This window comes from Electrophorus electricus, chromosome 12 (genome assembly GCF_041902795.1).
Source record: "Electrophorus electricus isolate QZ-2024a chromosome 12, ASM4190279v1, whole genome shotgun sequence".
NCBI classification, from domain to species: Eukaryota; Metazoa; Chordata; class Actinopteri; order Gymnotiformes; family Gymnotidae; genus Electrophorus; species Electrophorus electricus.
Window position 1 is genome coordinate 7,144,529 of NC_137508.1, and position 17,162 is coordinate 7,161,690.

At 35.8% G+C, this 17,162-nt stretch overlaps 1 protein-coding gene across 4 annotated transcripts; it reads right to left on the reverse strand.

Annotated features, from left to right (window-relative positions):
* Positions 1-476: 476 nt before the first annotated feature.
* Positions 477-14,083, reverse strand: cdhr1a (cadherin-related family member 1a). 4 transcript variants are annotated; one of them, XM_081725181.1, is made up of 17 exons: positions 13,947-14,083; positions 13,332-13,427; positions 12,814-12,959; positions 12,676-12,726; positions 12,489-12,578; positions 10,963-11,049; positions 9,843-9,962; positions 8,545-8,688; positions 8,086-8,164; positions 7,810-7,910; positions 6,980-7,183; positions 6,303-6,455; positions 5,596-5,760; positions 4,592-4,659; positions 3,347-3,575; positions 2,997-3,251; positions 477-1,809 (listed from the first exon to the last, which is right to left on the reverse strand). In XM_081725181.1, the coding sequence occupies exons 1-17, from the start codon at positions 14,005-14,007 to the stop codon at positions 1,267-1,269; spliced, it is 2,592 nt and encodes an 863-aa protein (XP_081581307.1). In that variant the 5' UTR covers positions 14,008-14,083; the 3' UTR covers positions 477-1,266. The 4 variants fall into 4 exon arrangements, with proteins under 4 accessions (XP_081581307.1, XP_081581308.1, XP_081581309.1 ...); XM_081725184.1 differs by having other exon boundaries at positions 1,674-2,680; XM_081725182.1 differs by lacking the exon at positions 9,843-9,962.
* Between the last annotated feature and the right edge of the window lie 3,079 nt (positions 14,084-17,162).

A 17,162-nucleotide genomic window follows, 5' to 3' on the forward strand; every position in this document is an offset into this window, starting at 1 on the left:
GATAATTATAGTAAATATAACCAGTGATAACTGAATATACCACTAATTATCCTTGCTCCTTGTTCTACTTATTCCTATAACTGCTTTGTACTCTCTATATACTTTCACAGTAATTGTGTATACATACAATCTAGTCTTGGAGTTAATCTCAAAAACATGCGAAAATAATTCTATGCTAATACTGTTTCAGATGTTGGGTATACACAGCAGTGAAAGGGCCAAACATAATGAGTCCTTCAGCAACCTCATTCTTCCTTATGTAAGTACATGAAGAGCAATGCACTTTTAGTTTTAAACCAAGTGTCTAACAAAAATGTGATCTAAACGGCCCAGTGATATAAAAAAAATCTGATTTAATAAAGAGCAAGTTAATACAATGAGTATTTACTGAATGAATATTTATAAAATATCATATATATATATATATATATATATATATATATATATATATATATATATATATATATATACAGATACTGATTGAGCCAATAACATTGAGATCTACAAACACATAGTTGAAAACTTTTTTACATGTTGTAAAATAATGTTTTTCTTTCTTTACTTGATTTATGCAGTATTAAGAGATAGCAATGACACCTTCTACAATTTTATATACAAACAAAGAGGTTTTTAAACAAAACTAATCTTGGTGGCAAAATCACTACATAATAAATTGCCTACTGAATCTGTTCATGTCAGATGAGAAATATTCATGTAAGATATCTGTGAATATCTAATAATCAATATATAAACAAACAAGCAAAATATTACAATCAATCACAACTAAGAATGTCCTGTATAAGCAACAAGTCACTGTAAATAACTTGGCATTATGAAGTTTGGCATTGTAAAGATGCCATCTTACACTTTTACAAGACAGTGAAATATTTACCTTGTCAAACTGTATGCTAATTCTGTCACTGTGCGGGAAATGAGCAATATGAGAATATTCGTAGACTGATTAGAAGGATGTGATCCTGAGCCTTGGATCTTCTCACAACATCCTCGCCCAATTGTACTAAACTTTTAAAACCATTACAAAACATGAAGTGAGTAGCTTGCATGCTTGCCAGTGAAACAGAAGAGCAGCACAGCTGATTGGGGTCTTGGCCTAGTGCTCATCCCTTGCACACAAATGCTCAATTAAAATGTGACTAGATTAATACCAGAGGTAACATGCTCTATATATTTACATTTGTATACATTAATGTCTATTCATGGCAGTGCAAACATGAGCACATACAAACATACAGGTATGTTCAAGCACTAATATCTGTTCATCAACTTCTTCTTTTCCCGTCTTAATTTGATCTCTGAAACCAGCGCTGTGTTGATGTGATTCTCTTTGCTTCTGCAGCATTTCCTCTTTGGTTTAAAACGCATCATTGCTGGAACAGTTGATACTAGTTTCGGCTCCTCTCCTGGCCTGGAGTTGTCTGGAACTGGGGGAGGTACTGGAGCACTGCGTGGTGCTGGGTGGGACCAGAGGGCACTGACACTATTATTGTTACAGTTGACAGTCTGTGTTGTTGAGACTACAGGTTCTTTTCCAACAATGTTTTTGCAATTTTTCTCCTGTTTAAAGGAATTCTGGAAGTTCCATTGCTTGTGGTACCTATGTCTCTTTCTTAGGATGCGTTGTGAAGGTAAAATCTTGTTGGATTTTTTGGTTCGCATGAACATAGCCGTGGAGACCAAGGCTGTCACAATAACTATGAGTACAATGATACCACCAATCAAGCCTAACATTTGTAAAGGGTTCTCTCTACTTTGCATAAAAAAGAATGCCAATGGTCCCATACGCTGAGTCTGTAAAAGAGCACAAAGCGCAATCATGTCCATGGGACTGCAAAGATCTATACAACAGGCTTCAGAGAGCAACTCAAAATGTGTTCTGTTAAGGAATAATGTGTGTGATCAATATTACCGCACACATACAGCAATAAAATAAAATAACATTCATTGCAAAGAAGTAGCTTACAGATGAAAATCTGTTGAACTCAATACATACAAACTGGAATTTAAGTTAATGTTAAGTGATACCTGGAGAATTCTAAAAAATTATTTGATTACTGAACATAAATTATTTAACTAGAAAATATTGTGTTATTTAAAGTTTGGTTTGCCAGGTTGGCTAATCAAACTTTAAATAACACAATATTTTCTAGTTAAATAATTGTTGAGTAAGTAAGTACCCATTACAATGACTTTAGGACCATATCAGAAAGATTGAAAATCTGGTGCCCAAATTTGAGGCCAAGTACCCTCATAAACATAAAAATTAATGGCATTGTAATGGGTACTTACTCAACACTTAGCCAAGCTAGGTACGTTAAAATAAAAATATAGCTAGTTTATTTAAGTAGTGAGTAATGCTACTGTACTCTTACTCCTGTACTTTTTTACAGACTGTAAAACGTGTTAAAAGTTTGGCATTGGTGATGTCAGTTAAGATGAAACTGCACAGAGCTGGAAGACTGCATGATGGTCAGGGACTCCTAATCTTTCTAATCTTGCCCCGTGGGTGGACCTGGGACCTTTGCACAGAGTTCCAGTAAATTATGGTGGATATGAAAACTGTCAATAAGATGGTGAGGATGACAGTGCTGACACATATAATGAAAATAGTCCAGGGTTGAGTTCTTAGGCTCAAGAAGTATGAAATAATTCTGAACTTGATCTGCAAGGGCAATACAATAACAACACAAATAAGTTTCAAATTTTAAAAAAGTGTCATCTTTAAATTCTGTGCTAAAATATATTATTTACGAGTAGTGTGTTACAGGTTAAAATGCAGTGAAAACATAATGAGTTGGGTTGATGGGTTGACAACCGCAAGCATTACATAGACACAATTATGTGATAGCAAAAAAGGGAAATACATCCTTATTCTTGATAAGCAGCAGGCACTATATTACAAAAACATACCCATGCACACACAATTAACATATACAAATGTAAATGTATAGAGCATGGTATTAATCTATTAAACCTACCGCTTCTGTGATGTCAATCTTCACAATAGCAGTGGTACTGAAAGATGGGGAGCCTCTGTCTTTGGCCTGGACCACCACAGACCATGTGCAGTCTTTCTGATTAGTGATGTTCTGCACTATGTCCATAGACTTGATAAAAGGCTTCAGTTTGATCTCTCCTGTGTTTGAATTTATGTCAAAGATGTTGTCTGGTTTTGCTTTCATGATGGAGTACTCAATTACATTGTTGGGCTCCTCAGCATCTTCATCTATTGCCTGAACAACAAGTAATGGTTAAGCAAAATATTAGGACAATTCACACAATGAGTCTAAAAATCTTAAAATGAGACAACACACAAAACCTCCCTAACCTCTACTTTCACAGGCACACCAAGGATCATTGTCTTCTCTAAAAAATTGTCATTGAACTCTGGTGGATGGTCATTGAGGTCTAAAACAGTGACAAAAACTTCAGCCAGGCTGTATTTTCCTTCTGTGTCTTCAGCCTTTACATAGAAGGTGTACTTGGATTTTACCTCAGCATCCAAACTGGCCCAGGGCTGGGTATAGATGATACCTGAGCCCGACTGGATGAAAAACCTACAAAAGCACCATAAATGAGCACAGGGATGTGAAATGAGGAAAGAGGAGAAGTCTGAATTACAAAGTCTGAGGGCAAAGTTTCCTTTACCATAAGGCTTATCACAATACACCAAATTTTTCAAGTTATTTTCAATACACAAGCTTTTTCAATTGCCTTAACCTTTCATTCTAATTCCGAATTTCATGCTAAAAATCAGATGGGTTATGAAGAGAGGCCTGCAGGAAGCTTAGCATAGCTATTCTACAATAATGGTGCATCTCAACTCTATAAAGGCTTCCTATCACGGAATGCTCACCCCCCCCCGCCCCCCAGGTCATATGGTATGGCCCGCCACGTGCAGAGGACTTTACATTTGTTGCCACACCCTCCATGATGGCACGCACCTGTACAAGGTTAATATTGAGTGAATGTCTGTTTATTTAAACCTCTGTCAGTGTGGGCCTCATTGTTGGTCATTGTTAGCGTTGGTGTCGAATGTTAGTGTCAATGAGTGTGTAGCTACTGTAAATGTAATCCAGAGTTTATGTCATTTTATGTTGTCATTGTTACTATTTATACTGTTTGGGTATTCCTGTCTATTAGTGTTATTATGTGTGAGTGCCACGAGTGTTCTTTGTTTTGTTATTAAATGTTTCACATCGTCAAGGGAGTCTGTGCGTCCTGCTCAACGCCCTGCGGCACTCGAGCCATCACACTTCCACCCTTCATCCTTACTACTGTTTCCAGTTAAACAATAAAAAACAATTTTTCCAAGACCTGTATTACCTCATTAATGTTCCAACTATTTATTTTTGATATTTCAGCCTAATAAAATAATAAAAGCAATGAAAATCTAACATAGTTCTGCACAGTTAGAGCTGTTATCTAAAGCTCTTATGTTAAGACAAAAATAGTCTTGAAACAATATGAAACAGTTTCATCATATTATTTTTGAAGCAGTGGTGCTTTAAAATGTGATTGTGGAGAGACAACTGGAGGTGAATAACATGGACAATAAAACAATTATACTCACAGGTCTGATCCCGAACCAAAGATAGAGTATTTGACTACACCCCACATACCAGAGTCTGGATCCATGGCCTGCAGAGACCATGAGACTCTCAGTAAAATGTCATGAGACCTGTTACAAAACATGCTCAGTTGTCAACACAGGAGTTGTACAAATAGCATCCTACATGACCTCAATGGTGTCTGTTAGGGTATGATAGCGAGAAAGGGCATTAGAATGACACAGAACATCAGTAAATTGGACTGCACTGCTTTTTTGCACTATTGCCCTGTGGTCAAGGTCAGGTGCTGGTAGTTCATTTAGCTGACTGAAGTGGTCAGGAGGCAGGATAACCCCTGCTAGATATCCCCTCTCCCAGAATGTCCAGTCTCTTTCTCTCTCTCTTTCTCTATCCACAAATAAATACAGGGACATATATTAACATCCAACACAGACAAGCCTACCAACACTCATAGTTAACTTGATCCATGGTGTTAGAATGCTGAAATAACTATAAAACGTTTTGCCAAATACATTTTTATAACTTTCAGAATGACCTTTGGAGAATTCATTTACAATACAATAGAATACAAGCTATGTATGAAAACATGAGGCATTTTATGAGATTTTATGAGAGTTTCATGTGTCAATTGCTTTGGTTGAGATTGAGAGGTTTATTATAACATTTTATGTCACAGATTTCATAAAATGTGATTGAAAACATTGTATGATGACACTGGTATTATTATAGCTGATGTGTTAAGCAAAAATGTATTTAGGGGCTTTGCTATTACACAACAGAATGAAAGTGATAACCATCTGATAACCAGCTGATAACCAGCTTACCTCTCTGTAGAGCACTCCTTTAACCTTCAAATTTTGAAATTTTGAGAACTAATGTTGCAAACCTTTTTAGAAGCTGCCATACATTGTAGTTGTGAGGAGAATGACGTACGTCATGAATGCTACTTTCTTACATAAGCCCATTATTGTTAGTGTCTGTAAAGAAGAATGTAGGTTATACTCACTGTCACAGACACAACATTGGAGCCACCAGGTGAGTTCTCTGGGATTCGAGCAATGTAAAAGTCACAGGAGAACTTCGGAGCATTGTCATTAGTATCAAGCAAATGTATCACTATCTCTGCAGTGGCACTAAATCTCTCAGGAGTATCAATCTCCACTGCAAGAAGCTGGAAAGGCAAAAAAAAGACCTATTATCCCTTTATACATGATCTTCTTCAGGCTCAAATTCACAAAAACATGTGACATCATAAGAAAAAAACTGAACTATAAATTTCGTACAAAGACTATAATACAAACTTATTTCATACATATAGAATATCTGTAAATAACATGTAAACATGGTAGCATTTCTGGGTTTAGATTGTAAAAAGTATCAAACATTAAATAAAAAAAAAATTTTTCAGCAGAATGTTTGTTGTTTCTAAAGCAACTTTCATGGCATTTTACCGAACGCTGCATATAGACTCTATATATAAATGTATGTAAAACTGAATTCATTTTACAATACTGGATTCTGAAAAAAAACACTGATGACTCATTTATTCCCATGCCTTGCTTATATTAAGTTTGCATATTGAAAAAGCAGCAAGTGGTACTTGAAATGTAAAAACACCTTGGAGATTCATACAGATCTGTATGCTTGTGCTATACTCTTTACTTTCCTTTGTATGGGTCCTTCACTTATTTGTGAAAAATAAACTGTGATCACCTTGAATGTCAAAAACTTAGATTTCTCATAGTCTACTGCAGCAGAGTCCTCTACTATTATTGTGACTTGGGCTTCATTAAGCACAGTCTGTGGGACCACTTGCAACATGTGGCCTGGACCCACCAGCCTCAGGTTGAACTTTGCATTTGCACCCTGAGACAAGAAAAAAAAAATGCGTTGACACTGTTGTTTGTAATGTAGCCTATATATCTCAAAGCAGTTTAGTTTTGCACAGGAATATAGCAATGACATTAGCATTAAGGTCAATATTTAATTATATGGACTTAATAATATTCTCTTCACTCATATAATGAATTCTCCAATTGCGCAGGAGCAAGTGTTTGAGAAATACATTGCCTAATATGACAAAAGCTTGAAGTACACCTGGTTGTTTGGGCTAACCTATTTCATTTACATAACTTCAAAAAAATATATATTACAGCTAAAAATTGTTACTAAAATAGTTTATATTTGCATTACATTTAGAGCCTTTCTTTTAATCCTATTCGTTTTATGAACACTGATTACCACAGGTCACAATCTGCTGTTATGGCAATCCATCAGACCTAGACTTGGTGTTTTCACCACATTTTTAAAACATTTTTAAAACTCAGATTTGATTCTAGAATATATCTGTCATGAGATGTTTACTGGAGGATACTGCTTGAGGAGCTCACCTGGTCTGAATCATTGACAGTGATCTTCAGACCCCTCAGAACCTCGCCCTCTGGTGGATGCTCATACATGGTTAGCTCAAACATGTTCTGTGAGCCACTCTCTCCATAAAAGGTAGGGCAGTGGTTGTTCAGGTCCATTACTCGAATGGTGACAGTGGTGACAGTAAAGTCCATTAAGTTTCCTTCTGAATTTACCTCTGAAGCCTGATGATAGGCAAAGTTTAAGAACTTAGTACAGTGCAGTCAACTACAAGATTGAGCAATACCAGATAAAGATGTAAACAATAATAATAATAATAAATATAAACATATTAAAAAAGATTAAAGGTGAAACCAGTGCCTTTTATATGTATATAATTAAGGTTTCAGCCTATATAACAGTTTAATAATATGTTAGGCTAAAACTAATCACTAATTTTCTGAGTATAGCAGTTTGAGCCATGAAAGTATGTTTGGTTGGTGTGTCCAAATGATAGATTAAATAACATGGTTATTGTGAAACTTTAATAACATGGTTATTGTGAAACTTTAATAACATGCTTATAGTGCATTGGCTTAATGCCTACTTTGCCTCATTAGATAATGCAAAAGTAGAATATGTTCACCAAATTAATTCCCTAGAAACATCACACTTGATAAGAAAAAGATTAAAATCTTTTCAGAATTCCAGTGTTTCGTACTGTTACATCTTTAATACAGGTAATGTGCTTTTCAGCTTCAATGAGGTTATTTTAAAGGATTTGATGGTATAAATTTAGGGATCCCTTTTAAGTTGTCACTTCTACAGTACATTGAAGGTGGGGCAAGCCTGATTATGCATAAAATCTGACCTTGACTTTGATATTAAATATTTCCCTTCTAAGATCGCCTGGATAGACAAGCAAGGTAATGCAGCCACTTGTTTTATTGATGTCAAATACAGCATCGGCTCCTACAAAGACACAAAACATGCAAAAATGTGTTCATTAGCATGGGGAAATAAAAACATTTTAACAGAGCAATCTCCATGTGAATGAAAAATATACCATAAATCATGTTACAAATACAAATTAAATCATAACACTACCTTAATCTAAATCAGTTCAAGTTTATGAAATACTACATACCACTTTCAAAAGAATAAACAATTGGATTAGGATTTTCTACATCTCCATCTTTGGCCAAAACAGTGAATATTTCAGATCCCTAAAAACAACAATACAAATAAAGAATATAGAATAAAGAAATAAAGCAAGCATTATAGTGCAGAAATAAATGTATATAGTAAAGAAATAAATTAGGCATAATAAAGTAGAATTAAAGTATACATAGTAAAGAAATAAAGTAGACAGGGTAGAAATAGACAATGTTTTACACATTATCATGTTTCACTAAACATCTGACACATCTCATATAGGGCTTCATAATCATAAGATGAAGTGAGTGTTATATTAAGAAAAACAGAACCCAGAACTCAGAAAACAAAGGTTAAGGGACCTGAAATTACAGGTAATAGCTTTTTTCACATCCAACATAACAATTCATTTTTGACTTAAGAAACTATAAAGAGAGATTGGAAAACTCACAGGGGATGAAAATTCATAGACAGAGCCAAAGTAAGGTGTGCCAACAAAGGATGGAGGAGTGTCCTGATTGTCAATCACATTGATTGTCAGAGTAGCAGAAGATGACATCATCTTTTCACTCCCATTATAATTTCCACCGCCATCCTTAAAACAATGTATAGTAGTCACTTTGGCCATTACAACCCTTCCAAGTTTGTTATGCAGTCAGACAGAGACTTATTTGCACCTTTGATGAAAATGAGCTAAATGAGATCAAACAGATTTTATCAATAGAGATATATTACAAATATTCCAAAAAATGTAAAATTATGCAGCTATAATGATAAATGTGGTAATCCAAGGAATTTCCTTGAATGATCAATTATAAGATTGTTTGAAAAAAAAAAATCCTCATAATTAATAAATAAATAATTGTGATGGCCCAAGTGCAGCAGGGCGTGGAGCAGGACGCACAGACTCCCTCGACAGTGACAAATGTTTATTAACACACAACGGTGTGTTAATAAACGTAAATGGTGAACACTAACATTGACACTGAACAAAGGCACAAAGGTAACATGAACAGAGGCAAACATAAACAATGACCAACAGTACTGCACACACCAGCCTGGGCTTAAATACATAGACAGCAAGACTGAACCAGGTGCAAGTGTTTACAGGTGTGGTGACAAACACGATAAACAAACAAGACCCTCCCACTGCACACGGCAAGGCCAAACCACGTGACTTGTGGGAGGAGAGCATTCCATGACAATAATAAGCCTCATGTGGAGAAAATAACAACTCTGAGCTTATTTAAACTATAAAGTTGGACAACATATTCTAATCTATTCATTTAAAACCTTTAATTGTATTTTTTTTTCTTGTAAGCACCATTAAAGGCAATACTAATAATAAATAGCTTTGCCGCTGTGCATGGGTCAGCATGGCACATTTCTAGCAAATCTGATGCTATTACAGATGTTTGAAAGTTACTCTTCTCACTGTGGCTTTAGGTGTTCACTACCTGCCTTGTTTAAGTGCCTTGTTCAACAATTTACTCTTTTAATACAACTTCCATGTCAATATTAGACCATTTAAAAATGAACTGTAAAACTAAGGCTGGCGATGGCAAAGCAATTAAATAAAGAGTGGTCAAAACCCATAATCTCCAGGGGTACAATGCCTGGAAACAGTCAATTTGTAAAATGTCTACACGACCAAGATAAATTACTGAGTTATTTGGGGAACATTTGACAAGCTGAGACTTAACAGTTTTCATATGTGCTTGAATAAAAAAAATGTAATGCCTCCTTCACCTTTGCCACCACAGTGACAAAATGGATCCTGGATCTCTCATAGTCGAGGGCTTCACCTGGTTTTATCCTCAGCACTCCACTGTGGCGGTTAATAGCAAACTTGATATTTGGGTCACTGCTCTAGATATGAAAAAAAAAGTCCATTCTGAAACATACACTAATGCAAGTAAGTTTGTAATTAATTTTCATATATGTGTTTTTTGGGGTGTAACAAAGGCTGAAGGCAGCCACCCTACCCGAGACCGACAGGAGGTAAACAGGAGCTCTGACCACTGGACCAAACAGCCAGCTCCTGGCATAGCAGCCAGAGCACCCAATTAACATACTTAAGTGATGGTCTCCATCACACCATCCTCCCCCTCAAAATGTGACTGTCTGTGTCACAATGCCTTCACCTCTGGGGAGTGCCCCTCCGTGTAACAGTTTTCACGTGTCCGTCCGCACAAAACTGCCCTTTTCCTCAGGGCCAAACCCATGCCTCTGATCAGGAGTCCTCACCACCATCCCATTTTTGATACCATATGTATTGAAGGCTGAAGGCAGCCACCCTACCCAGGACTCGAATGTGGGTTCAAAAGGAGGTGAACTTGAGCTCTGATCACCAGATAAAAGAGCCAGCTTCCTGGCATAGCAGCCAGAGCACCCATTTAACCTGCCTAAGTGGCAGTTTCCATCACATGGTGCTCATACTGTGTGAAACAAAAAGGTCAGTTCAAAGGCCACATATCCAGATGTGCTACGGTTGCACTTCTTCTTATGTCGTTGTGCAGCCACAACAATCTAGTATCAATATTACTGCACCATTGCTCCAGTACAGTAGCTCTGCTAGAGCTAGTAAACCACTAGTACCTCACACAAATTAATTTTTAGTAATTTGATTTTAGCGCAAATCATTTGCAAAGCATACTGGATCACATTTAAATTGCACATAAAATGTATTTCTAGAACATTATATTTTCTGCTGCCAGATTTACCTTATGATCCTCAATTTGTATAAAGGGCTTCTTTTAAAGACTTGAGCAGTAAAAAGGGAAGCATTTATGAATCACACATCCACTTAGATAAGCCCCATGTTGATTTGGAGGATGTAGGTAGCTGGATGGGAGAGATGTGCTGTTACCTGCAGGAAGTAGCTTACAGATCCCCCTGAGCCCGTATCTCTATCCACAGCCTGTACTTTAAAGATACTGCTCCCAGAAGGTGTGTTCTGTGTATTACACACACACACACACACACACACACACACACACACACACACACACACACACACACACACACACACACACCAAAACAGTGTGTTTCTTCTTATATGTTTAGATCTAAAGTAACAAGGTGCAGTCTAAAAATATTATCACATTAGAGAAACAACCTACAACAACTTTGGAAGGTTTATGCTTCAAAGACTGGTTTATTACCAGCGCTGGACACCAATAAAACACATACAGACTACTTCATTTCTGTACACAAATAATCTTGAAATATTTATACTTTATTTATACTTCATTAATTTATATTATACTTGATTTATGTATACTTTATTTATACTGGAAAAACCAGTTAAACAATTAGCATTAAATTATAAAGATCAAGTTGTGGTGCTGAAGAAAGAAAAGATGAAGGCTATTAATAGCACTGAGATGCCGTTTTACCAGAATTGAAACTGAAGTGCCTTCAGAATTGTAGGCAATGGTGAATCATATTACATTTCTGCTTGGAGTGACTTATGACGTCCTTCCAACGCTACAAAACCTTTGCAGTGGGTAATTGAAGAACCTAGCCGAACCATATTTTATCGGCATGTAAGCTTAGTTTGCTGCAGGGACGATATACATGGAGACAAGATGCAAGATGCTTATACATGGATGCAAGGTGCTTAGTTCACTAGTGTGTTTATTATAAATGCATAGAGGTTAACAGTACATGGCCACTTGCCATAGACATATACAGTATATACATCTATGTCCATTTGCCACTTCGCCGCAGCGGATACTATTATTTTTAATGACAGCTCTGACGCAACGCGATCCATAACGGGTTTTGTTGCGACGAAAGTAGCCTTGTGCCCATAAAGTCAAGCAGATTTCAACTTTATACCAGTAACTATGACCGCCTCATTATGTCTATCTTGACATCTTATCCTGTGTATAATTACGACTTTACATGAGTATATCTATTTTTGGAGACATTTTACTTTCAGTACACAACATTCACATTACAAAATTCTACCTTTTACTCCATTACATTACACACATATTATTGCTTGTTTCCTGTCCAAAAAACAGCAGATGATGCACTTTCAAACTAAAGGACACCAGTCAATACACAGGGTGCATTTTAATGATCTAATTTGTATTGTCACGTCCAACAGCAGCCTAACTACTTGGAGAAAACAAAGCACATAAGGCAACGGCATATTAAAACTTTGAAAAAAACACAAAAATGACAATCTGTCACTTTCATCTTGTCACCAGTGAACCTACGTAAAAGGAACTGTTACATTTCTGAAACACAAGAAAGATTCCTTCATTGTTAAATGCTTACTTTACCTGCCATGCTTGCCATTCATACACTGTTGTTTAGGTCCTATTTGAGGTAGGTCCAAACTGTAAAGGAAACGTAGTTCCAGTAGAAGATCATAGCCCTTACCTCTGGTACATCCACAATAGTAGGCAAGTTCTTAAACTGAGGGTGCTCGTCATTTGCATCTGTCACAAACACTCTCACATTTTCAGCTACCTTAAACAAATGAAATAGCAGTGTTTATTAAAAAAAAAAACACCATTCATTCACTTAACAGCTGCAAGTATTTGATCATATCTGTTAGTCCACTCACTTGATTCAGGCCATCTGAAATACTGACAAGGACCTTAATCACATCCTGCACCTGCAATGACAATAAGATTATTAAATGTAGAGATCTGTGTCTATGCTCAGAAAAACATTTTTGTTCCAATATGGTTTGGAAGTTTACCTCTCTGTCGAGTTCCTCTATCAGAGTCACCATACCAGAATTGGGATCAACATGAAAATATGCTTTAGATCCTGGATCAAAGGCTAGGCCATATCTTACTGGTTGGCCCTCTGGGTCTGTTCCATTTAGAATGTATATCTGTGTTCCTGCAGTAGGAGAAACAATTTTCATTGCCTCATTAAATCCAATTAGTATATGATTTGTTATTTTAATATACACTGGCATTCTCTCTAAAACACAACTGTCAAGCAATACATCAGCCTCACAAAGAAAGTGTTCATTATTGAAAGAAAACAGCAATAAACATCTCATTATAAAGCAGTTATGCTAATTCTGTGTAATGTCAGCCAGAGGCCAATTCTATAAAAGATTCAGACAGTTTTAATCTTTTAATAATCTGCAAATGTCAGTCCAGACAGGGATATTTGTTAAATTTATAACACTTTTTTCGGGGGAGACAAAAGTAGCTATTAGAAAACAGCTAAACATGTTAGCATAGTGTAAGGTAGCTCACTTACCCTTTGGCGTGTCCTCTGAAAGACTGAACAGTGCCAGATTTCCATTGTTACTGTGGGGCCCATTGTCATAGAAATATGGTGCATAATCACTCTGTGCTGTGAAATTAGATAATGTTATTCTCCATGTTATGTGTGGTACAATTTATAACAACACAGTTCAATTGTTGTTTATACAAGTAACTTCATTTATGTACAGTCTAGAGTTTTTAGGCCACTGGACTGAGCTCTCCTCTGTTTATTCACTTGTCTTCACTCCACCTCTAATGTTATGTCAAGGGCACAGAAATAACCAATGATTTAATATACTAAAATATTTGGATGTTATTCCTTGAAGCTATTGCCTTGAAAATGTTGAACCAGCAGATGAAAACATATATAAAACATTGACTGTTTAACATTCTTGATATCTACCAGAATTCATGTGTGCTCACTTACTGCTTCTTGAGCAGGTACACAGTCAATGTAAATTTTGAAAAAAGACAAATACTAAAAGCATAATAAAAGTAATAAAAACAGACCACCAAAGTTCACGAGTGGGTTTTCTTAAAAACACCTTCTAGTAATAGCTGAGTTGTCCAATGAATATTTTAAAGTGAAATTAACTTAAGAACTTACCAAAGCTGAAATTCACTAACCAAAAAAGTGGTGAAAGAAGTATCCCTTTGTTACTATTCATCTTAAAAAAGGGACATGAAGTAATTTAGGCCAAGGAAAAGTCAAGTGATCATAGCTAAGCGAGTGTTCCTCTGAAGGTGTCTGTTAACAACTGAAGGGAGCTAAACCAGCTGGTAAGAGTCTAATCCAGTGACACGTCTTAGCGGGGAAACCTATATATTCCCTTTCTCCACTTCCTCTCCTTCAGCACATTATCCAGCATCCATGACAGGAGTTACTGAGGGGGCATTGGTAAATGATAAATGTTTTATTGTACTAATAATTTAAAGTCAAGGAGTCAGGATTTAATGTCATATACAAATTAACATAGCATTCAAGGCTGATATATTGCTTAAAAATAAAAACCTTTGGCTGTGAGCTATGATTCAAGTAAACAAATTTCAGAGAACTACATATAAAAAGTGGTAGCCTGCTCTAACACACACACACACACACACACACACATACACACACACACACACACACACACACATATATATATATATATATATATATATATATATATATATATATATATATGCACTTTTTTTTTCAAAATTTGGAACATAAATGAAAAATCACAAGTGAAACCTATCTATTCATCATTTTTTTCTTGAGGTAAACGATACTGTCAGGCATTGTCAACTTGAGAAGAAGTTCCTTGTGCTATGGATTTTGTTTACACCACCTCTAGCTCCACCCTGTCTTCACTTCCTGTTTATAATATATCTCTATAATATCTGTGTCCTATATTTTGTTTATACATTATCAGTGATCTGCATCTTCTTTGTGAAGCGAGTGCTTCTGCGTCCTATCAATTTCAATATCATTTTTTCAATTAATATGACATAATGGCATGCAGGTTCTTCTGATATCAGTGTCCTCTCCTGTCCTGTCCTCATCTTTTAGGCATCTACCTTTTATATATAAAATACGCAATATATATGTGTAATGTATTCAGTACAGTGCTCATTTATTTTGCCAGTAGAATCTGCTTGGCTTTCACATTTAATTTTCATGGAGCAGACAGATGGCAGGCAAGCAGATTAGCAGTGTAATCCTTCATCATCTCACAGTGCTCAGGGCTAGTCTACTAGGACAAATAAACTAGGAGAAACTCACCATCTATATAAAGGACAAGAGTGACCACCACATAAAACTCAGAGCATGCTCATCATGTTAATAATACTATGTTGATTTTGCATTAGCCATCCTGCAAGTAATCATATTATCTGTATAGAGGTGTGCAAATTCAGCTTTCACAATTTTTCTGTAAAGTAACCATTTGATGTAATAAGGATTAATCAAATTTAGTATTTTATCAGAGACATTACTGAATTTATCATGACTCACTATGGGAAATTGTAAAAAAAAAATGTAATTATGTCAGTATTTTTGAAATAGTTGCTTATAAAGAATTCTTTACTATGAATGAATGAAATGACCAAGAAATATGTAATTTATCAGAAATATACTCATATTTTTTAAGTCTGTATATGGCTTTTACTGTAAACACAACCTAGTCTCACAGAGCAGACTAGGAGCCTCCGTCTATACAGGCCATGTGCTATATATTACAAAGTATACTCTTATATGGACAGTGGAATTACAGACTAAATAATTCATGAAGAGTTCAAATGAATGTGAGGTCACAGAGAGAGAGAGAAAGGTCTTTATGACACTAACACATGCCAGTATTTTTTGCTGTATTTTTTTAGATTTATCTACATGTAAAGTTATCAATATTATTATTAATAATACGAATATTACACTCATTTTACTTTCCTAATTGTCGAAATCTTAGAGCCATAAGAACAATGTGCCAAAAAGCTCAATATTTGCTACAGGATCATATTCTGAGGATATATGTAACGGTGAGCGGTAAGGAGGTGGACGCATGTGTGGAGAAGAGCGAGATTTATTAGGAGCAAATCTAGTACTAACCGTGACAATATAGAGCAAAATGTATTTAATGAGACCGTGTGAACCATCACAAGATTATCAAATCAGAACACCATTTTTTTTTTTTTTAAGAGTGTAATTGCCCTCTAACATGTGATCGAACCAAATTTTTGTTTACCTTTCCCAGTAATGGTGAAAAAGACTTTCTATATAAAGGAATACATATATAATCCTATATTAATCTTAAATTAAGTTGAGATCTCACAATTAAGTCACATGTAAAATTCTATCAATTCTTAGATTACAGATACATTTTAGATTAATATTTAGTTTCATCATAAAACTCAGATGCAGTGCGGCACTGGTTTAGAAGCAAATCTGGATCACTGTTTTAATCTATAAATCTTATGATTTCATTTTTATTTTGTACTAATTTTTTATAGTTTTTCTGCTTTCCCCCAAACCAGTAGGTTTCTTTTTTCTCTAATATCCATACACAGTTCACAGTTCAGTACTCTGTTCAGCAGTGCCCTCATGTGGTAGGCTCTGTTGTATTATTTGCAAATGTATGTTTGCCCCTTCTGTTAAGGAAAAGGGGGTGAAATTCTAAAATAATAACATCTTGAAAAGTTCCATAGATTAAGCCAGGTGTTTCAGCTATATCAAGTCTGGGTTGTGATCTACCAGACTAACTATGTTGGCTGCACGATATTCACAAGTGAATTCTGCTCAACAGATTTTACAATATTCAGAAGAAATACTTTTGAAGCTCATAAGACTGGCAGGAGTCCTATTTTTCCAAAGATAGGACCTCCATCAGTCCACAGTCAGACAGATTAGAAGTGGTTAGAAGTGGAAAGATTTAAGTACAGTTAGTAATCTGGTTTTATAAAGGTTAGTTCAATGTTGTGCCATAAAATACTCAAATATGACAGAAACCTAGGGTGCTAGCTAAGGATTTGGAAGCATCTTAATAACATCTGTTTTTATTAACACTGTAAGGAAAAATCCCCTATTTTCCTTAACCTTGTCCCTTGGGTCCCACCATCTGCCTTGCCTGGGTCTGGTTGTTCCTCCTCAGGGCCCTGGGGCACATTTCTCAAAATGCGTCAGAGATGCTGAGAAGCACACATGCTTTATTCAGAGATACATGAGTATATATAGAGAACAAAATCACTGAGTAAGTGGAAATATGTAAATTTGAGTTCAACATGTTCAGGCATGTTCAGACATATTCAGACATGATGTTATCTAAAATGAGACATTCAGCTATTG

Bases quoted from the DNA above. Each gene is read 5' to 3' on its own strand.
- cdhr1a (XM_081725181.1), bottom strand. From the start codon at position 14,007: ATGAATAGTAACAAAGGGATACTTCTTTCACCACTTTTTTGGTTAGTG. The intron at 9,963-10,962 runs GTAACAGCACAT...TTTCATATCTAG, and splicing joins CTGTAAGCTACTTCCTGCAG to AGCAGTGACCCAAATATCAA. The intron at 6,456-6,979 runs GTGAGCTCCTCA...TTCTTGTCTCAG, and splicing joins CTGTCAATGATTCAGACCAG to GGTGCAAATGCAAAGTTCAA.